This window comes from Miniopterus schreibersii (genome assembly GCF_964146895.1).
Source record: "Miniopterus schreibersii genome assembly, chromosome: 1".
Lineage (NCBI taxonomy): Eukaryota > Metazoa > Chordata > Mammalia > Chiroptera > Miniopteridae > Miniopterus > Miniopterus schreibersii.
The window spans coordinates 14,517,279-14,541,813 of record NC_138101.1 but is presented as its reverse complement, the minus strand read 5'-3'; the positions used below and the strand labels follow the sequence as shown (position 1 = coordinate 14,541,813).

General features: G+C 35.8%; 1 protein-coding gene across 3 annotated transcripts in view; it reads right to left on the bottom strand.

The window, feature by feature from the left end:
• STIM2 (stromal interaction molecule 2) overlaps positions 1-24,535 on the bottom strand; it is a 136,347-nt gene that overhangs the window by 51,751 nt on the left and 60,061 nt on the right. For all 3 annotated transcript variants that reach the window (XM_081123439.1, XM_081123438.1, XM_081123440.1), the window contains exons 2-3: positions 22,240-22,370; positions 1,972-2,086 (exon numbers count right to left, since the gene is read on the bottom strand). In XM_081123439.1, coding sequence (XP_080979565.1) covers positions 1,972-2,086; positions 22,240-22,370 — 246 coding nt within the window. The remainder of the gene's footprint in view (positions 1-1,971; positions 2,087-22,239; positions 22,371-24,535) is intronic.

Here is a 24,535-nt window from a genome sequence, read left to right as displayed (position 1 = left end):
GGAAAGGAAGCAGAGAATAGATCATTTAGGACAACTCTTCGGAGACTTAGAGGGAAGTTTTCTCATCATCATAATGGTGAAATCTTAAGAGGGTGGAAATTAAGGTGAAAACTTAGGCTTTTTAAGCTAAAGGCATTTAGCTTAAAAAAGAAAAATAAACATTCTCATAGATTACAAAAGATCTCACCAAACTCACTAGGGCAGGAAGCCAAAATGGGGTTTAAGGACAGAGTTCTCTTAAATTTGGGATACATTAATAAACAAAATAGACAAAGACCCCCCTGGCTTACATTCTTGAGGCAGGGAGAGAGAGAAAGGAGACAAATATAATAAGTCATTTTTTTAATATATTAGAAGGTAATACACAATATATGGGGGGAAAAAGCATGAAGTTGAGTAACAGGAAACAAGAGTGCTAACAAACCCAGGGCAGGGAGGTGGGGGGTTGCAATTTTAAAAGTGGTCAGGGTGGGCCTCAGAGAGAATTGCCCTGACAGACTTTAATAAAAGTGGTAATGGAGTTATTCTGCATTCCTGCAGTTGCAGAATAGCAAGGAGTCCAGCTAGAAGAGAGCTCAGTGAGTGAGGACGATGGACAGGACAGAGATGGGAGTTAACAGGGTGGAGTGGAAGGCAGGTCGTGTAGAGGCTTATAGGTTTTTGTAAAGATTTTGGCTTTTACTCTGAGACACTATAGGGCATTGAACAGATCTGACTTGTATTTTAAATAGGTTACTCTGCTAAATGAAGAACAGACTACAGCAGAGCAAAAGTATATGCAGGGAGACCATTAAGTGGCTATTGCAATTACCCAGGCAAGAGATGGGGGCTGTACCAGGGTGAAGCATAACAACTGATGAGAAGTGGTCAAATCTTTTTTCCTTCATTCAAAAATTGGTTAGTGTGTTCCATTCAACTTATCACACACACACAAAATCTAAAATACACTAGTGGCAATAATGCATCTCCGATTCCTTTAGTAATATCTGCATATTACTATATTTCATGTAGATAGTCTTATTCTAGCACTTTCCCCCATAAAATGTATATTCATGTGTTCCTATTCTTACTCAAGCTCACATTACTTGAAAGTGATAAGGGGGGGAAGATGGAGAGACAGATTTCTGAAGTCTATGTATATCCTTCATTTAAGTTGGTGGTATTTTTTACCTTCTTTCTTCTTCTTCTTCCAGTATACTGCAACACATGCCTCTTTCAAAAAGTGTGTGTGTGTGTGTGTGTATATATGCATGCTAGCTATAAACCTTTTACATTAATAAAAATACTGAGCATTGGTGGAATAGTTTCCTGTATTTTTCCCATTTCCAAACATTACCATTGACAGTTTAGTAAACTTTATTATTTCTTTAAATTCCTACTTGGTAATCTATCCCAGCATCCTTTTAATTTCATTTTATTATTCAAATGTGAAGAGAAAAACATATGCTACAACATTATCTGACTTTCGTAAAAGAACAAAAATATTAGACATTTTGGTTGACCCTGTTACTCAAAAAAATAATAATAAGCTTAATGGGCTTTTTATAAAATTTTAGTAGCTTTCTAGTATTAGGGATCAAGTTGAGGTTTTAGGTAATACACTTTTCCTGCCCTAAACAACTACTGTCCACAAATAAGCTTGAGAACTTAAGAGTAGAAAAAGAAATAAAACATAAATTACACAACTTTATCATGCAAATATTAGAATACTTCATTAATGGTTCACTTAAGGAAAAGCTTAAAAGTTCTGTGCCTTACTTATAAAGACTTTAGAAACTGTTTTCTATAACTAAAAAGAGAACTTTGGAATCCATATGTTTATATGATAAAATAATTATTTACTAAATTATAAATATTCTCACAGAAATGTTATTTTGATTTTTTGTAAAATCATATGCAATTAGTGAGCTAACAATGGCTAAGCCGGGCGGAAGAGCAGGGAAGGGATCTGGATCACTAAAACAGCCTTACCTTCTGATGTTTTCCATCGTTTCCATAAATCCTCAACAGTTATGTGCTTATCTTCTCTGTGCAAATGGCTGTGTTTTTTAGTAGCATCTTTATATTTCATATCTTCTCTGATAAACTGTAAGAGAGAAAACACTAAGTTAAATATACTTAAATTCACTATTTTAGTCTCTATAAACTGAGAAAAAAATAAAATTTGAAATCCAGTGGGTGGTGATTATCAGATAACTGGTATAACTTTGGTATTTTATACTCACATTATTCTTGCATGTTTATGTAATTTACTCAATGAAATGCCTTCTATTACTAATCATGATAACAGCAATAGCAGCAAAAATACTTAATGTTCATTATTTGCCAGGAATGATTCTACATTATTTAATAAATGTCTATATACCTATAATAAAATACACACACACATACCGAGACAGTCATTTAATTTCAGTTCTATTATCTATCCCCAATTTATAGATGAGAAAACCAAGGCTCAAAGAAGTTAAGGATTTTGCCCAAGGTTGAAAAAATAATGAAAAGCTGAGATGAGATTCCAACCCAAGCAATTTGGTTGTGCTCCACAGCATAATATCCTGCCTCAATATTATACAGTTTTACCAACTACTTAGTGGCAGGGTGTTTTAAAAGACACTAAATACTAATCTCAATTACTGCATCCTATTTCTATATTCTCCTACCTTTTAAGCTATTATTCACACGATTACATTAATAGTATAGAGAGAAAGCACTAAAATTTTCTTTGCTAAAAACCAACCTGTTTTATATTACTCATTATATAAAAATTTTTAATTGCTCCCCACTGTCTGCCAAATAAAAAGCAATCTCCTTTCTATGGCCTGCATGCCGCTCCCAGTCCTGTCCCTACAAACAGTTAGGCCTCATCTCTTGACACTTTTCCCATATAAATTCATTCATCTAATTATATGAAACTAAGTTTTTTCCAATTATTATGCTTTTTACACTTGTAGCAATATTTCTGGGTTTTCTTGGTATTTTTATTGATTTTTTTCTGATTCCAAAAATATGAGATCATATGAAAGATTACTGCAGAAATCCACAATGCAGAAAGCAAAAATCCCCAGAGGTACACTTTTCTGACTTTTATGTACTGACAATGGGCATCACCTTCAGACAAAAGACCAACTTTTGCTTTTGAGTAGAGTTGTTCTCTACTGAAACTAAAAAATACAATTTTAATAGTTGTATAATACTGAGCAAATCATTTCACTTTTCCAAGCTTCAATACCTTGGGTGCAAAAATGAAGAAGCTTTTTAGGATCAACAACACTACTCCACACGTGGTCAGCACACTATGGTCAGTCATTAAACTGATACCAATCTACAGTATAGACAGAAATCGAGAACAGCCATTTAGAAACCTTTATAGCAATCAGACAATGTTTTCAAAGCATCTAACCCAAGCATGTGATAAATGTACTCACCATGCATGCCTTATGCATAATGAATTAAAATGAAAAATCTGTTCCTTCACCACAGATAATCTGAAAAGCACTAACCTAAAAGGTCTATTCTAGCACATATATTCTGTTGTTCAAAATAATGCCTTATTCTTTTTTTCTAAATGCCCTTTTTAAACATTATTTTAAATACAAATTTAAATTTTAAATTAATATTTTAATTTTCATTACCCCAACTCCTCCTTGTCTATTTCTATTCCTATTTTCTATTCATCTTTTTCTGCCTACCCCTCCTGCTCTTCCTGACTGATGCCTTTGGAATCCAGTACATATACCTGAAGAAGTCACTGGTCACTGCCACTAAGATACCCAAAAACTACCCCTATTTTTTTTTCTTATGATTTTTTTAATTTATTTTTTTTAATCCTTACCTGAGGATATTTTTTCATTGCTTTTCAGAGAGAATGGAAGGGAGAGAGAGAAACACCAATGTGAGACACATCGATTGGGTGCCTCCTGCATGCACCCTGACCAGGGCCGGGGACGAGCCTGCAACCGAGGCATATGCCCTTGGCCGGAATTGCACCCAGGACCTTTCAGTCCACGAGTCAATGCTCTAACCACTGAGCAAAACCGGCTAGGGCTGCCCCATCTTTGATGGAGTTCAAGAGCTAGAGAAAAATTCTAGACTGAAAATCGTAACTGGCAGAACAGGGAGGAAGGCTGTTTTGGAAATAGTCCAGTAAGTTAAAATAAATGGCAACTGTTTCACTTACACGATACATTGAAAAACACCACCACCACCCTAGGAAACTCTTCTCACCACAGAAGTAGAGTTCTGTGGTTTCATGATCAAAATATTTCAGAAAATAAAGCTAATTTCCATATACAGACTAGATGCAGCATTCTAGTTACTTGAACTCTAGGAAGCCCAGAATAAGTGTATAGCTACCTGCCAAAGTATGAACTTAACAAAATAAAAGAACATAAACTTTTTTAAGCTTATGATGGTATCTATAACTCATCTGATATAAAAGAATTATCTGGCCCGGCTGGGCGTGGCTCAGCAGTTGAGAGTCGACCTAGGATCCAGGCGATCGGGGTTCAATTCCCGGTCAGGGCACATGCCTGGGTGGCAGGCTCGATTCCCAGTCGGGGGCGTGCAGGAGGCAGCAGATCAATGACTCTCTCATCATTGATGTTTCTATCTCTCTCTCCCTCTCCTTTCCTCTCTCTGAAATCAATAAAGATATATTTAAAAAAAAAAAAAAAGAATTATCTGGCTCCTAAGAAAGTTGAGTGAAAACTTAAAAACACAATGAATTACATTTTCCCTGGAATTACCATTTAAAAATTAATATACAGGTGGGGTGAAAGTATGTTTACAGTTGTTCATATGGAAAATAATACAATGATTAATAAATAATGATATCTAAATAAACTGTGTTTCAAGTACTCACAGCTGTAAACCTACTTTTGCCCCTCCCCATATACTTGTTTTAAAATATAAGCCCAAGATAACACAATTCATAATAAACCATGTAAAAGTATATTCTATATCTCATATATGTATCTTTAACATTTTGATCATAAAATATGACTAGAAAACACTATAATTAAAATTACCTTGACACTAAGTTGGAAAATGTTTAACTGTACCAAATACACTAGAATCATCAGTTTCCATTAAACCTTCTTCCCAGAATCCTACAGAAGAGCAGACCATTCTAACCAGACTTTTTAAAAGCTTCATAGAAAACTGAAGATTTCAGAAATGAGACAGGCTACTAGAGAAATTTCTAAAACAGTCACCAATAACTGAAAATGCATGACAAATTACAAATACTTCTTATTCATTGAAACAGTAAACTAAGAAATTGGAAAACAGAGCCTTAAATTCTATGAAGTAAATCTTCAAATAATGTAGACTTCCTTGGTAAGCATATCCAATTCTGCAAACCTACTACAGGAAAACCTGGTTTGACAATACAAATAAAAGAATGCTCAGTAAATAATGGCTACTTAATATTCTTTACAAAAACATTCACACAGGTGATTCTTTGAAATAAATTCTTCTAATATCCTTATAGAAATTACATACCCAGGGTCATGAAGGTAGCTTTTAAATAATCAACCAGTTTCAGTTTCTTGTACCTATTATTATTTTGTACTTTGTATTTGTACTGTTATTTTTATTTTACATTTATTTTTGTTATGTTATTGTACTGGTATTTTGTATTTGTGCTATTATTTTTATGACACTGCTTTAATATTATCTGATACATGTTAGTACAGTAGGTCCTCACTTAATATCGTCAATAGGGTCTGTGACTTTAAACAAAACAATGTATAATGAAACCAATTTTACCACAGGCTAATTGATATAAACAAGAGTTAGATTCCTATGGCATCTCATAACATTATAACAAAATGAGGTTGAATAAAATGACATGACTCGAGGACCTGCATATTTTGGGGCTCTATTCAGCCTATACCTCTTTCCCTGAGAACCTACCTACCAGCATTAGTGTAAATCCCTGAAATCATCCAGTCAACCCTCCCTAAATGTATCACCGACTGTCACAGCTATCTGATCAAAGGACAGACACTTGACGCATCCAGAGCCTGACCAGGATGACAGGATTCTATCTCAGGAAACTATAATTCAGACCATGAAAAGAGTCACTTGGCCATGGCTCCAGAATTTTAAGATGATAAAGATACTGGTATTGAAGGTACCATTTTATGAGCAGTCAAAATGGGTCAGGTGATAAGAAGAACAGAGGAAGTCAATATTCAGAGAAAATAACAAAAGTGAACAGAGATGAGGAGAGAGAAAGAAATGGCACCAGGAACTGCCTCAGTTCTTGATGACCTTCCAGTTTCAGTGCCTCAGGAGGCCTGCGCTACACAATTCTTGTCCTGATTTCCACGACATGACAATGATAAATTTGTTTCTCCTTTTATTTTTCAATAAACAATTTTAAGACCTCAATACCTAGGACAGGTGATTTATTATTCCAGTTAGGCACTCAGATTCTGCAGTCTGATAGACTATATTTAAAACCTGACCATTACTTAAATCCTCTTTAGCCTCATATTTCTCCTCTGTACAATGAGAAAAATAAAACTGTCTACCACATATGGTTATGAAGATTAACTTAAAAACGCATAGTGCATAGAAGTGTTAGACAATAAAATTACATTAAATCAAATTATTTTGATTGGTTTTTACATATCAAAGTTGTTACTGCTGTTGAAATTTAAAGCCTGAATAAATGAGTCTCACCCTGACTATATTGGTAGGCTTAATACACATTTGAGGAAATATCAAACATTTCTAAAGTTAAGATTACCCAATATTCTTAAAGTACCATTTCAGATATTCTGAAACAAAACACATAACACAGAAATAGAAAAATACAGCTTTTTCACTGACAATGTAAGCAGAGACTTTCCCAAAGGACACCTGTCATCAAAACAACACAGTGTCCAAGGTCTGATATGTGAGTCATTGAAGCAGATGGGTTCCTTGAAAAAACTGCAGGGTCTTCCTGTCTTGAAAACAATATTAAATTACTCAGCATAATATCTCAGAAGAAATGATGCATAACAAGAAAGATACTACTGTTATCTCACTTTGAAAGATGAAAAAGCTAAGACTAAGGGTGAGCTTGCAATTTATTCTAGTTTATACAGCTATTTAATAGGCCTAATACTGGAAGAAAATTCTAAAGAATTCCAAAGTTCCAGTTCTTCACCACCATTCTAACCTGGATGTTCTGTAAAAATGCACTGATTCCCAAACTCTTAAAGGTGATAGCATGCTAACAAAGTATGAATTGTCCATGTTTCTCTCTTCAATCCAAAATTGTTATATCAAACAGGTTGCATAGTGATTGAACGCACAGACTTAGTCTCCAAATTACATATATATATATAGCCCAAATCTACTATTTACTGTTATGACCTAGGTAAGTTACTTTACTCTCTGTCCTTCAGTTTTCTAGTCAGCAAAATGGTAATAAAAGTCCTAAATCAAAGGGTTGTGAGGATTATTTATTTCACATGAAGTGTAAAGAAGAGCACTTGGTATATAGTAAACACTCAACAATGTACACTATTTCATGTAAATCACTTATTTATTTTAAATGATGAGTTAAATTTTTGCCTTGACTTGTACACTCTAGATCATTTGAAATGATCTGAACATATTTGAAATGACTGGACATATTTTAAGGTACTCTCTTAACTTCTAACCTAATGCAAGAAGGGGTTACCTGGATTCACCAAGGCACTGTTCAATCATTCCCAGGAAAAATACAGAACTAAATATGGCATTCCAAGAGTCTTATTGAGATTAAAATTCTCGTATGTGTTTATTAACCATTTGTATTGCTTTTATGAAATATCTACTATATACTTAATTTACATGTGGGAAACAAGTCCTGTTTTCTCTATGATAAAACAAAGGGAGAGACAGAAAAAGGGAAAGCAACATCTCTCCATTCTCCTCCACCTTTCATGTCATCACGGGAGCATATGCAATGCTTAGAGCTACTGCATCCTTTCCAACAGTAATTAGAAAATCAGCAAAAGAAAAGCTAATGCAGAGCCCTTCACATTACTGAGCCTCTGAATTAACTTATGATAATATAATTTCAAATAGCAAGCTGCTACTGTTTAAGCTACTTTTAATTCAGGTATTCTATTACTTGAAGCCAAAAAAACCCAAAATCATCCTAAAATATACAGCAGTTCCCCTTATCATGAGGGATATATTCCAAGATCCCAGTGGATGCCTGGAACCACAGGTAGTACTGAACTCTGTATATACATACATATCTGTGATAAGGTTTAATTTATAAATTAGGCACATGTAAATGTGGTCCCTCTCTCTCTCTCTCTTTCTGATAACTGATCTAGTAACAGAAATGGCTACCAAGTGACAATGGGCAGGTAGCCTATACAGAATGGATATATTAGATAAAAGGGTGATTCATGTCCTGGGATGGAGTGGGACAGCGAGAGAGTTTAACTACTCAGAATGGTGCAAAATTTAAAACTTATGAATTATTTGTGGAATTTTCCATTTAATATTTTTGGATCATGGTAGCCTGTAACTGAAACCATGGAAAGAGAAACTGTGGATAAGGAGGCCCTACTGTACCATTCTCAAATATCAAAACTCCTTTAGCTTACTGGCCCCCATTAATTAGGTATAGTCTCCAGAGTCTAGACTCATTTAATGGCTGGCAATAAGCAAAGATGGCTTCTGACACAGGAAAACAAAAAAAAAGAGACAAATAGGAAATTATAAATATAAGGATTCACAAAAGCAAATAAATAAATTGACTTTATAAATCAGATTATCCAACATCTTATTATTATGTCTGTATATCCTTTTATAAAAAATTGTTATTTCTTTCTGATTTGTAGAGACTCAAGGAAAGAAATATTTCCACATCAGCATTAAAAGAAAAACAGTGCACACGCACACACACACGTGCGCGCACACACACACAGAAGCATGCCTGTAATTACAGCAGCAAATAGTAAGAGACCTTCGTATGGAGAGAAGAAAAAATATCTGGAGATAAAAGTCAGAGCTATAAATTGAGCAGTTTCTTCCATCTGACATACATTTACCCTTGCCCATCTTAAAGACCCAGTGCATAATTAGGCTACATTAAGGAAACTGACAGGTTCTTATCAGAGGTTCAAATAACTTCTAGTAAGTATTCATCTGTATTTTCTAGTAACTTCTGTGTGGTTTCACTTTTATTATTCTATTTCTTAATCATTCTGGTTTATTTTTTACATAAGGTGAAAAGTTAGAATCTAATTTTATTTTTCTCTATATCATAATTATCCAATCATTGCTTACTGAAATAACTTTAATATTCCCAATGATCTGCAATGCTACCTTTATATATTTTAAACATAATAAGATATCAGTATTGTTGCATGGTTTACCTAATCATACACATGCATGGTTCTATTCCTGGTATACTCATTCTACTGAGTGCACTTACTTGTTTTAACCTTAATACTAATAAAAGAAAATCGATGATGATTTTTGCATGTGTAATTTATAACAATGACATCACATACAAATACAATGATTTTATATATGGCTTCTGGCACAAATCTAATTGACATCACTGCAACTTTGTAAATTTGTCATGAGTCCCAGTACTAAGAGTACTATAATAGCACATGATTTTTTAAGACATTTTTTTTTTAGAACAGTTTTAGGTTCACAGCAAAGCTTAGCAGAAAAGTAGAGAGTTCCCAAATACCCCTTGCCCCAATAGTTCAGGCCTCTTTAATTTAAACATTCTCTATGCACTGTTAGGTTGAAAAAGCTATGCTGAGCCATTACGCACAAGTCAGTACACAGACGCACACAGATGCGTAGAGTTAACAAAAAGTTTGAGGAAATATTATTTGGGTAATCAATGAAAAAACAGACATTCAGTGATTATTAACTTTAAAAGAATATTTTGTTACTTCTGTAAAGAAACTATTTTCACTAGTTACCGGGCAAGATTCTGACGCGGAAATAAAAATAAAATTCTGGATGCTATCTTCAGCATCCTGTCACTCAACTAGAGTATTTACTAATGACACACATTTTAACAACACATTCTAACCCTGTTCTAAGTGGTGAGAATATAGCAAAATAAAGCAAACAAAGCCCCTACCCTTAAAAAATACACTTTCCTGCACAAGGAACCCAGAAATTAATAAAATAAGTAAAATTAAAAGTATATTGTTACTGTCCTGGCTGGTGTGGCTTCAGTGCAGAGCATCACGCCCCACACTGAAGAGTTAAGGGTTCAATTCCCGGTTGGGGCACATACGGAAGGCAGCCAATTGATGTTTCTCTCTCACATCAATGTTTCTCTCTCTCTCCCCTCCCCTTCTCCTTTCCTCTTCTCTGTAGAATCAATGGAAGAAACATCCTCAGGTGAGGATTTGTTTTAAAAAGTATACTGTCACTTGAAATAAGCAAGTTTGATTTTTTAAGAGAATAAAATTATGTAACTATCTGCTTATATTTAAAAAATTAAAGGACAGGTAAACCATAAAATTAGGAGGGGAAAAGTTACCTTTAAAGGGATACAGGAAATATGATATATGGGACAGAGAAAAAAGGTATACTTTTTGCGTATGCTTTTGTTTTACAGATAGGACTCTGGAACCGTAGAAATACTTTTATAATTATAAAACAAAATTAATTTTAAATGTAATCACTAAAAGTCACAAGTTAAATTAACAAATGAACCTAACTGTACTATCTAGTTAGAAATGTAATCACACCGTTAGGAACTATCTCCATTGACTTGAACTATATATCCCTAGTGGAATATACCCTATGAACAACAACAACAAAAAGAAGTCATTCAAAAAAAAGGAGGGAGGGGTTAAACTGTTTTCAGTAACCATATCATTGATGTTAATGTTAGTAATGTGTATCCTGAGACTGTTGTGCGCATACTGTGGGATAAATCTAATGAGTAATAATGCTGGCATTGTTAAGCACCAAGAGTTTCCATGTGATTGTAGGAAGATACAGGGGTAAAATCAGTGAAGTTAAATAAAAAACCTGTAGTACTAAATTTATATCATAAGTATCATGCTGAATTCAGAGTGTATATCATCATCTTTAAAAAAAACAACACACACACATAGAACAAAATACTTCCTAGCTCTATCCACAGAAAAGACAAGGAAACAATGACTAACAGCACTACTAGCACCTTGATTGTGGTCTGTCAGCTATTGTTTTCCTCCAGTAAAACTAATCAATGCTTCTTAGGAAAATGGCTGAAGAAAGTGGAATTCTGGAGCCAGAAATGTACAAGCTGAGCCTGAACATCTTATCACAGTAGAAAGCAAGAAACTATCCAAGACTACTAAGGCTGGGTCAAAAAGATCCAGGCGCAAGCTAAAATAAGCTTCTGCTGGCCAAATATGGGACAATTTAAACAAGAAAATAAGTCATAATATTTAAATCCATGAGTACATAGTAATACACACATATCCATATACTGCCACCCACAGCGACACACATTCTTTTCTCTCCTTTGGAGGATCTTTGGGAACTACCTAATTATTATTATTCTTTGAGAGAGAGAGAAACATTGATGTGAGAGACAAACATTAATCAGTTGCCTCCCGTACATGCCCAGTCTGGGAATAGAACCGAGGTATGTGCTCTGACCAGGAATCGAACCCACAACCTTTTAGTGCATGGGAAAACGCTCCAACCAACTGAGCCACCCAGCCAGGGTCTACCTAATTATTTTTGAAAAGCTATAAATAAAGGGGAAAAAATCATCCGTTTGTCCTGTCTTTCCTGTATAAATAGAAAACCAAATAATTGATATATTAAAATTTCTCTTTAAAGATGTATTCCAACTAACCAGAAAAAGCACAGAATTAAAATATTGGCATTTGCACCCTCTAGTAGATTAATAATCTTGGCAATAATCAACAATGGTGGATAAAATCACAAAATGTCAAAGATAACGTCAATTTTTTTGGCCCATTTACGGAGTGTTATAATGCAGCTGTTTAAACGGTAACTCCACTGTCAGAAATGAAGATAACAGAGAAAGAGAAATTGGGTCAAGTAGAAAATCAGGACTCAATTTTGAACATTTTAAACCTAAGATTACTATCAGATACCCAAATGGAGATACTTATGCAACTGGACATATGAATCCAGACTACAATGAATAGAGGGTATTTAAAAGCCTTGAAATTAGGAGAGATCACCAAGGGGGTAAGCAGGCAAAGAGGTGTAAGAACTAAGTTCTGGAGCACTCAGTGCTGGGAGGTCAGGGAGGTGAGGAGGAAATCCGCAAGGAAACTGAAAGGAAGCAACCAATACAGAAGGAAAACGTCTCCCAGAAGCCAAATGAAAAAAGTACGTTAAAAAGGAAAGCGTGTTTAACTATATCATGATGCCAGGAAGTGATATGAAGACTGATAACTGACCACTGGACATCTCCGGTGAGCATAAGAACAGTTTTGGTGAAGTAATAGAGGCAAAAGCTTGAGTGAGTTCAAGAAAGAATGAGGCAGAGAAATGGTATACAAAGTCCTTTCAAGGGTCTTGTTGTAAGGAAGGGATAAAGGAACTGGGAAATAACTAAAGGGAGAAGCAGAGTCAGAGAAGTTTTTATTTTGCTGCATTTATAATGTGGAAAAATAATGGCAGATTTGCATCAGATGGGAAAGATCCACTAGAAATCAAAAATAAGGTTGTTGAAGAGAAGAAAAAGCTAAATGACTGTCCTAGAGTGTTAGGGGAGATAAGATCGAGCACACAAGTGGAAGAATTCACCTCTGCAAGGAGCACGATGAACACACAGAAACAGGAGAGAACACAGTTTACGGACACCAACACAGGAGGATGAGTCCCCCCTGGTTATATGACCTCCGTCAACAAGGGCAAATTCCTCGGCCTCTCCCAAGGCCTACTGAATCAGAGCTCCAGGTGGGCCCCGTCATCTTTGTTTTGACAAGTCCTCCGGGTGATTCTGATACACACTAAAGGTTGAGACCACTGGACTCTGAAGATCCAATATAAGTTTTTGAGGAGGGAAAGAAAATAACAAAATACTCTGTTCTGAATTAGTTAGGTAATAATGGTCAAAATGGATTTTAAAGGAAGAAAAGACTAGCAACTGGGAAGACCACTTGGAAATCAAATCACATGAATAAAGCTCAACAACTCAGAGAGGGGAACAAGAAGCAGCACTGAGCCTGAGTTATAAGTAAAATAGTGATACCATCAATAAAAACAGCAATGTAGTTAAGGAGAGACAGGAAATGGGTTTTTAAGAAAGTCAGTGAGTGACTGGTTCAGCATGAGACTTTCTAAACAGGAAAACAGGTAGAGACATCAATGTAGTTTTTTAGAATTTAGGACAGAGTTCAAGATCCTAGCAGACAAAATGTGAGAATGAAATTCAGGACAAAAGTCCAAATTAAACATACACAAACGTGATAATTAAAGCCATGAGCCTGAATAAAGCTTCCTAGTTGAAAGGAAAAAAGAGGAACAAAAATCAAAAATCTTATGGAGACTTCTGGTTTCTGGTTACGCATGTAAGGAGCTTGGAAGGTGTCACTTCATTCTAACAGGCAAAAACCTGAACTGACTGAAAAGTAAAAAACTTCTTGGATCCATTTGAAAGGAGTAGGAAAATCTGAACTATAATTGACAAATTGCTGGAGATTCAGTGCAGAGAATTAAAACTCTGAGAATTTAAAACTCCAGGGATACCCAGTCACAAGGAGGGTGTAGAGGTTCGGAAGGAGTCACTCCAAGATGTGCCTCTGTGGTATGCAAATTATTCTGAGCTAAAGACAATAGAGACCCTGCTGGCAGGAGAGAAATTTCTGTGCCCCCTTCCTCACCTACCTAGAAGAGTCTGAATTTGAGGCCTTGCCCATAGGAGGAGATTATCAGAGATCAATGCTATTTACCTGTCCAGATGGCAGGGCAAACTACCAATCACCAAGTATCTATCTGCGCTCTATCAGCCTGCGACAACCCTCTGGAGCCCCACGGGGCCTTACCTCTTCTTTAGCTCAGAACGCCCTGTGCACCTCATTTTCCCTTCCTGTCTCTGAACCTTTCATTCGTATGCGGTGTCTCACTCTCTCATGTACGTAGGGTTCTCATGCGTATGTATGTAATTAAACTCAGTTATCTTCTCTTGTTGCTCTGTCTCATGTGGATTTAATTATTATATTAGACCAGCCTAAAGAACTTAGGTGGGTAGAGGAAAGTTTCTTCCTACCCCACAAGGAAACCCATGATATTGTAAAAATTTCCTCCACAAACTTGACCAGATTCCCAAAGTACGGGGGGGGGGGGGGGGGAGAATCCCCTCCTGTTTCTAGTAGCGGCGAGGGGAAAAAGAACCATTTTAAAATACTCCAGAGCACTCTGTTCCTCTAAACAAGATGTGCCCTCAAGGGAAACCAGTTACCTAGAGCCTAAGCTGCAGGGATATTATCAGAGCCTAACTGACCAGGGGAAATACTCAACTCCACTAGGCTCTATCTTCCAGTGGGAGAAGGGAAATACCCAACTCTAGTCCACTCTAGGTATCCCGTCTCACCTACGGTGGAAGAAAAAAAACAAAACAAAACTGGGAAACAATGGTGAAGTTTACAGTCCAGAGACAGAGGCTCACTAAAAGACTGAGACCTAATCATAGGGCTGTAGAACACTTCCTCTCCCACCACACCTCACCACCATATTACTAGAGACTTATTTAGAGCAGTTTCTTTTACCCCATACATCATGTCCAATTATCAAGAAAAAAATTACATGGCATACCAAAAGGCAAAAAATACAACCTGAAGAAACAGAGCAAATATCAGACCAGACACAGCAGGGATGTTGGAATTATCAGACGAGGAATTTAAAACAACTATAATTAAGACGCTATGGGCTTTAATGGATAAAGTAGGCGGTATATAAGAACAGGTGGGCAATGTAAGCAGAGGGATGGAAATCTTAAGGAACCAGAAAGAAATGCTAGAGATCAAAAACATTGTAACAGAAATGAAAAATGCCTTAAATGGGCTTATTAACAGACTAAACACAGCTGAAGAAAAAATTCCAGAGCTAGAGGATATACCAACAGAAACCTCAAAAACTAAAAAGCAAAGAGAACAAAAATGGAAAAAAGGACAACAAAATACCCAAGGACTGTGAGATAGCAACAAATGGTATAACGTATGTGTAATGGGAATCCCAGGAGAAGCAAGATAAAAGAACAGAAGAAATATCCGAAATAACGGGATTTTTAGGGCAGTATAAATACTTCATATTATAATCATATAATGATATGTCATTATAAATTTGCACAAACCTACAGAATCTACAACACCAAAAATGAACCCTAAAGTAAACTATGGACTTTGGGTGATGATGATGTATCAGTGCAGGTTCATCCTTGGTTAACAAAAAAAGTACCAATCTGCTGAGTGATGCTGATAATGAGAGAGACTATGCATGCGTTGGAGTACAGGGTATATGGGAAATCTCTGTTTCTCTCTCTCAATTTTGTTGTAAACTTAAAACTGCTTTTTTAAAAGTTGAGTCTTAAAAAATAAATCGTATGGAATACATACAGTTAAGGGTGCAAGAAATGCAAGAACAATGAAGAAATCGGAGAGGTGGCAAGGAGCAGGAAGAAGGAAAACCAAACAAGCACATTTCAACCCCATCCCCCACAACACCATACGCAAGACAAGAGTTCTCACTACTACATAAATTAGTACCCTACATTCTGCTTTAATGCTTTTTCCCTGCCCTGACCTACCTTCATCTTGGAATGTCCTACCTATCACCTACACCTGTGAAAACCAGACCCAGCTCCAAAGGTCCACCTCAAGGACGCCTCCCACCCAAGTTTTTCTGGATGCTCTGAAAAACATATGTACACTTTATCTTCAGAAACACAAGCGCTCTTCCATGATTCATGTGTGCTCCTAGTCTCTTTTGCCGTATGTCCTGTATTATACATCTATGACATTATATGCCCCACTAGATGGTAAATTCATGGAGGTCTATGATCATTTTTTTTCATTCTGCCCCATATTTAGTATAGTGCTGTATATATAAATAGGAACTTAAAATATTAAATGTAGTTTTGTTTTTAACTGAATGGTCAACAATGCCCCAAGTCAAGAATGCAGGCATATTTTCAAACCCCTAAGGGTACCAGGGACAATAAAATAAAAAGAAAATAAGAATAAAACAAAAAAATAGTTTTTAAAATTCCTTAAAAATTACTGTATCTCCTTGGTTAAGATCTGAAAGAAATTTTAATTTACTTATATTTCTTTTTAAAAAACAGTCAGTTGGCTGGGCACACAATGCAATAGAGACCGTGTATCATAGGAATGTACACTGGAGCACTGGCCGGCGTGGCTCAGTGGCTTGAGCATCGCCCCATGCACTGATAGGACACCAGTTCTATTCCCGGTCAGGACACATACCCAGATTGCAGGTTTGATCCCCAGTCAGGGTGCATGGAGGAGGCAACAGATCAATGTTTCTCTCCCATATCGATGTTTCTCTCTCCCTCTCCCTCTCTCTCTAAAATCAATAATAAAACATATGAAACAAAAAGGAAGAAATGTTCACTTGAAACCTATATAATCCTATTAACCAATGTGGCCACAATAAATTTAATTTTAAAAAATATAAAAGAATAAAATAAAAAATTTTTAAAGGTGAGCTGGGAAGGATGAGTGATTAAAATAAAAGGCTCTAAATATTTTTATAATTATTTTAAACATTTTCAGGATCAAGATAAAATATTCCTTCAGTTTAAAAAAAGTGCTCTTTATCAATTGAGCCCTATAGTTCCAGCCTCCAGACTTAATAACACTGTAAAAAGGCTGGAGGGTGGTTGGGGGGAATAATCAACCCTTGGCTGTACCAATACTAGGTCATGAGCAATATCAAGCCAGCCTTGACTCAAAAGGGCAGGATAAAAAGCCTAAATAAAGCACAAGGGAAAACAGTCATCTTTAGGGTGAGGTAAGGTAAAGTCTCCATCCAAGTTTAAGATAACATTCAAGGGCTACCTGTTTGGGACCCCTCTCCCTGGTGGGAGCTTTTGTCTCTCCTCTCCCTCAATAAACTTTGCTTTCCCTTAAAAAAATAATAACACTCAAGATATAAGTCAGTCTGATTCAAACCAAATAAAGGGAACAAATAGGTATGAGGTCCTAGTGAAAGAGCTGCCAAAGGTTTCCAAGTAAAATTGAGGTCATTATTAGAAACACTGTTTCAAGAATGTATTCAGGGAGATTCTATTAGTGTCCAGGGCTCAAAACTGAAAACAAGTTAAGGGGGGAAAAAACACCAAAAAAACACCTAGGAGCTGTGTCTAAACATGTTCTGTAGAGTAAACCGGAGCTGGGAAAGTTGGGCTCTAGCTCAGTTCTCCTTACACACACTATGTGACCTAAGAACATAATCTCTCTAAACCTCAGTCTCCTTACCTATAGAATAGGGTTTCCACCTGTCCTGCCTATCTCAAAAAACAACAACAAAAACCCACAAAAAACATAGTCAAAGATAATGTGAGACAGCATATATGCTTTATAAACCATGATGTTATAATCGACATACAGTGAAGTTACCTAAGGCTAAAAACAATTTACCTTGCCTTGGCGAGGTGGCTTGGTTAGTTGGAACATCATCCCCTATACCAAAAAGGTTGTGGGTTCAATTCCCAGTCAGGGCACACACCTAGGTGGCAGGTTAGGTCCCTGGGTAGGGGCATATATAGCAGACAGCCGACTGATGTTTCTCCTCCTGTCCCCCCTTCCTCTCTCTAAAACCAATAAACATATCCTCTAATGAGGATTAAAAAAAAAAAACCCTATGAAAAAATAAAACCATTTACTTTACACCTCCCTGATACAGCACAGTACCTGACCTTGGCTTAAGACCACAAAAACGGCTTTCCTAAAGCAAAACAGTCTTCTGAAGACCGTGTGGTTAGTGACTACAGCACTAAGTCCGGGGGAAATTCTGGCAGGCAGACCACTGAATAGGTCCACAGGAAAATTCAGACTATTAAGTAAGTCTTCAGACATGAAAGTCTGGGGGGCCACCAATCAACATGTCTCTCTCACATCGATGTTTCTCCCTCTCCCCCCTCCCCCCATCCCCTTCATTCCCTCTGCAGAGCAATGGAAAAAACACCCTTGGGTGAGGATTAAAATTTTAAAGACAAGGTAACAAACTAAACTGAAGTAGGTCTAAGTTTTACTAATAGCACAAACCTTAGCACAACACTTTGACCAATTTAATAACAACTGAGTGAGGGAGCAGGACCCAGATAAAGGTAAGTACAAAGTCCCATCTGCCCGGGACCGTCCTCACATGTGCCTGTCGGCCTGGTGTGACTGTAGCCCCCTCTTTTGTGCTCAATAGTGTTCCAATTTGGATGATGAATTAGGTGATCACTCTATCTACAGTGACAACAACACAAGGCAAAGATTTAATGTTACAATAAAGGTACAATTTTAATTCATTTGTGAAACGGCAATAAATGGGTTCTGTACCCACCCCAACTCAGAGATCTTTTAGAAGATGAGACAATATTTGAAATGTGCTAAACTCTCAAAAAAAAAAAAAAAATTACATAAATGCAGTGCCATCCTGTGATCCCGAAAAGGCTCAGAAAAGGAGGGGGAGGAGAGGCGCGGGACTGGCAGTACAGCCAGGCGAGAGCTGACGGAGTGCAGATGCAGGTCCTGATTCACACTCCTACTCTTCTGCCCCCTTCCAGGCTGTAACAGTATTTAATATGAAACTCTTGGTAAGGTAAATTCAAAATTAATGGAGCAGGAATGAGATACAATTTTTAATGAAAAATTGTGTTTATTTTTTAAAATTTTTATTTTTCAATTAGAGTTGGCATTCAATATTTTATTAGTTTAAGGTGTACAGCATAGTGGTTACAAATTTATATAACCTATGAAGCGATCCCCCCTCAAAAGTCTAGTCCCCATCTGGCACCATATACACAGTTATTACAATATTATTGGCTATGTTCCCCATGGTGTACTTTACCTTCCTGTGACTATTTTATAACTGCCAATTTATCCTTCCTAACCCCTTCACCTGTTTCATCCACCCTTACAACCCCCCTCCCATCTAGCAATCATCAGTTTGTTCTCTGTATCTATGAGTTTATTTCTATTTTGTTCATTTATTTTGTTTTTAAGAATCCACACGTATGTGAAATCATATGGTATTTAATGCCTTTCTCTGTATGACTTATTTCACTTAGCATAATACTCTCCAGATCCATACATGTTGTCAAAAATAGTAAGATTTATTTTCTTTATGGCAAGCAATATTCCATTGTACATATGTACCACATTTTTATCCAATTGTCTATCAATGGGTACTTAGCTTGCTTTCATATCTTGGCTATTGTAAATAATGCTATAGTGAACATACAGATGCATGTATCTTTTCAAATTAGTGTTCTGGTTTTCTTCAGATAAATCCCAGAAGTGGGATTGCTGGGTAATATGGTAGTTACAGTTTTAATTTTGTGAGGAACCTCTATACTGTTTTCCATAGTAACTGCAATACCAGCTGACACCTTAATTGCAGCCTTATGGGAGACTCAGAGCCAGATGAACCAGGTAAGCTGTATCTGTGTTTCTGACCCACAGAAGCCATGAGGTGATAAATGTATAATGTTGTAAACCACTACATTTGGGAGAAATTTGTTACACAGCAACAGATAACTAATATAGAGACATTAAGTATAAGACTGAATAGCTAATATCTGATCTAATAAACACTAAGAAATCACTGTTAAGTTTCCTAGCTAGAGAAACACACTCTCAAAGTGATGTTCATGATGGATTAGAGAGGAAAAACTTAGAGGTTATAATCTAGGCACCAGATAATAAATACTAAGATGAGCAATTTTCAACCTTTTTTATCTCATGGCATATATAAACTAATTACTAACATTCTGTGGCACACCAAAAAATATAACATATATTTTGCCGATTTGAAGAAAAAAAAAGATATGATTTTGATTCATTCACACTGGACTGCTACTGTTGTGTTAGCAATTATCCATTTTTTATCTGAAAACCCAAGGGAAAAGAGGTAAGTGTCCCTGACTAAATACTGATCAGGTATAGCATGTTTTAAAAATTCTTGCTGCACACCAGTGTGTCATGGCACACCAGTTGAAAATTGCTGACCTAGATTAAAATAGAACAAGCAAATAACTAGAACAGATAAGTGAGAAAGAAAGAAAATAAATTTTAAGAACACAAGATTTTGTTTATAGCAGGGGTTGGCAAACTACAGCTTGCTGTTTATTTTTACAAATAAAGTTTTATTGGAACACAGACATGCCCTTTAGATCACGTACTGTCTATGGCTGCTTGGTACTACAATGGGAGAGTTAAGTAGTTACAACAGAGATGATATAACCCACAAAAATATAAAATATTTAGTATCTGGTCTATATTAGTTTCCTAGGGCTACTGTGTCAAAGTACCATAACTAAATGGCTTAAAACAACAGAAATTAATTTCTCACAGTTCTAGAGGCTGTAAGTCTGAAATTAAAGTGTCAGTGAGACCATGCTCTCTTGAAGGCCCTAGGGAAAGAATCTGTTCCATGCCTTTCTCTTAGCTTGTGGTGTCACTAGCAATCCTTGTCATTCCTTGACTTGTAGTTGCATAACTCTAATCTCTGCCTCCACCGTCATATGGTCATCTTCTCCCTGGTCTAGTCTCCACATGATGTTCTCCTCTCTTATAAGGACATCAATCACTAGATTAAGGGCCCACGCTACTCCAGTATGTCCGAAGTGGCCCTATTTCCAAATTAAGGTCACATTCTGAGATAATGGGGGTTAGGACTTCAAAATATGTTTTTGGAGAGTACACATTTCAATCTGTAACTTGGTCCTTTAGAGAAAAATTCCGCCAATTCCTGATTTAGAAGAATAAGAACTGAGAAGTAGGTCCAGCCGTGTCATTCAACAGTGAGGGATTTCAAAGAGCGATGGGATTTTGTTTTAGACAAACTAAGCTGAAAGCAAAAGTAAGAGCCCTCGAAAGATGTTCAGGCAGAAAGTAATATATGTACAAGAATCTGAACTGGCTTAGAGATGGAGGAATTGGGAGTAACCTAAAAATGAATAAGCATTCTCAAGGTCAATGTTTTATACACCAGGTCAAGAACTGATAGTTAGAAAATGTTACTGTTAAATAGCAATGTGATTAAATAACAATATGGTTAGAGGATATCACTGTTATATAACATTAGATAATAGTATAGAAAATAATGTGATTTAGTATCATATAAATCAAAAGAAAAGCATTTCAACAGTGACAAATATAACAAAGGTTAAAGAGGACTGAAAAATAACCAAGGGATTTGGTTAAAATGAGACCACAGTGGAAAAAAGAAAACAACTTTTATGGAGAAACTAAGAGGGACACCAGATGAGGGGGGTAGATGAGAATGCTTAAGAAATAAAGCATTATTTATTTGTACAGTGAGTAGAGATTATTATATAGATGACCCCCAATAAATCACATCTCCTGGTATTCAGGCCCTTGTATAATCCTTTCCCACATGAACTCTGAACTTAGCCAAAATTTGCTTTAGCCAATTTGGTATTAACAGGCACTACTAGCAAGCAGAGGCGTGATAAGCACTTCTACATGGGAACTTGTTTTTTTGCAGCACTGCCACCTGGGAGCCAGCTGCCATACTCTAAGCAAGCTTGAGCTAGCGTCCTGAATGATAACAGGTCACATGGAGAGAGACTCTGAAGTATAAGAGGTCATCTTAAGTCTTCCAGCCCCAGCAGACTCCCAACTATGTGGAACTGCCATAGGGACCTCAGCCCATACCCAGGGGAACAGTGCCCAGCTAAGCCCAGTCAACCCAGAAAATCAGAAGAAATAATAAACTGTTGTCATTTTAAGCCATTAAATTTTTGGTGGTCTGTAAAGCAGCAACAGATAACCGATAGAGACAATAAGATATAAGTTTGAGAAATTCAGGAACATGAGACTAAAGATTCTTATAAAACTGGGAGGACTCCATATACACATTAAAAAAAGGAAAAAGAAAAAACATGTAAATACATAGGGTAAAATTAAAATGTAAAGAGAAAAACAAAAGATGTTGAAGGAGTTGAGTCATATGAGGAATAATGAAAGAATTTAAAACTAAAACTTTACTGTGTTATGAGAAGAGCAGGGAAAAAGGTTTTCCACCTACCTCATCACTTTCATCTACCTCAATTCCACCGTCTTTGTCATCATCCATTTGTTTATGTATGGTTTGAAGAGCTTCCAGGCTAAATCTATCTTCTTCTGTGAAGCACGGTGGACTCAGTGATAGGCAGGGATCTGAAAATAGAACAAAGAACAATTACTAACTTGCCATACCAATACGCAGGCTATAGTTAGAGGGTATAATTTTTTTAAAACCCAACAAATTAAATTTCAGACTAAGTCAAACTAAAAGGCTTTTAAAAGTCTAGCAGAGTATTCTTCAAATCAAAAGTGTAATATATAAACTTGACTAAAAATAAATAATTCAACCTAACTGATGTAGGCAACAACGAACAGAAGTTATACCAGGAGTGACTTCGGGCTGTCTACAGTCTTCCACATCTTTAATCATTTTCTTCGTATGAAACCCATTGTATTTACCAATTATTCTACACACAAAAAAAACAACAGATGAATTCCTCCTTTCAAAAAAAAAACAGCACAGAATCACACCATACAAAGTGCTATTTTCTGTATAATCCAGCTTAATTAAAACATAAGTACTAGGGAAAGATCACAAAGAACACAAGAAAAGGAAATGTGGAATATTTGCATGATCCTTAAAAACTTTTCATTTTCCTACTTAAGAGAATTCCAGTGTTAACCCATATGACGTTTTAAAATACATAACTTCTTAGATCAACAAGAAAAAGCCAAAAAATAAAAAATAAAAAAATAACTGAATTTTTAAAAATCTTGTTCCTCATTGTTTTCTTTAATATACATCTACTGGTTAAACCTCTTCCAATGGAAAATGTGTGAATCCTCACATTCAGGTTGTCAAAAACTAACAATTTTGAGAGAATATAGGGTTTTTCATGGCTTAAAATCAGATTGATAAAAATCAGCTCCTGTGGACTCAACTAGTAAACCAAAATGGAAAAGCACTGTCAAAACTTCACAACCAATCTGGCTGACTGGTGGACTGACAAATTTCAGCAACTTACTTCCACCAGTTCACTAAAATAATATCCTTTTAAAATGTCATCAGAACCATATAAATTTCTAGAAATAGTATGACATTAAAATTTAAAATGATTATTAGCATAATAGAGGATTTAGCCTCTAAAATAAAGTGAGTACAGGCAAATAAAAGAAACTGTTTAAGAAGAAATAAAAACAATACACAAAATCACTTTGTGTACATTTCACATAGAAGTTAAGCTGAGACACTGTAGCTGGATGGTGGCTTGTAGGAAAACAATGCATTAAAACTATCACCCCTCAAGATGAAGACTGACGTTTTGTGCAATGCAGTACTAACTGCTTTTAAGACTTATATAAAATATTGCACTGATATAAGAATAATGTGTTTGTAATTTTGAAATAAAAAGTAGAATAAATTTCATTCAAGTAGCACCTATGGAAAATAAATGGTTAAAAGTTTAAAAAAAAATAAAATAAAGTGAGTAGACTAGATGCTTACTTATAAGATCTATTTCAGCTATAAGAGCCTAAGAATATCTAATTCTGTGCTTAGGGAAAAAATGCAAGAAAAGAAGCCAGTACTAGAGACCAACTAATAATTTTATTTTCTAAAAAATAATGCAAACCAGTATTACATACATGTTCCAGTTACAGCCCTTTTCAGTGAGTGAACATTATTAATAGTTTTAATTCCAAATCTAATTTTAATTTTGTTAGTCCTATCATGGGAAGAAACAGAAAAGGAAACTCCATGGAAATGGAAAATGGGATTATAAATTATGTGACATATGCATATGTGTATATATTTAAAACTCTGATCGAGGTTTGCTAAAATGTAAAAACTTATAGGCAAATGATCAATTATGATCCCTAATTCATAAAACAACCAGGACCCTGATATGCCTATAAATTTGAACTCATTTGTAGCCATGTTGAGTGGATGCAAAGTAAAATATAAGCTCTCAGGTTTCATAACAACATATTGTGTAAAGAAGATTTTTATACAATGTGTTATTGCTTCCAGCAGACCTATTTTTCAAACACATTTTATTTTGCTAATAAACATATGAAGTTAAAGTGTTATTGCAACAAGTATGTAAGTGAAGGGTCAGCATCACTCACTATGGTTAAATAGGCTTGCTGCCAAACTCTCTAAAAGAAGTGAGGGCTATACAAACCTTATAAAACTTTAAGAGAAAATTAGGAGGAACATATGACTTGAAAAAAATTCTTATAAAAATAAAATTAGTAATTTTTAATTAAATTAACTTATTTATTTAGTAAAACATTATCTTTCAACGATGTAACTTCTC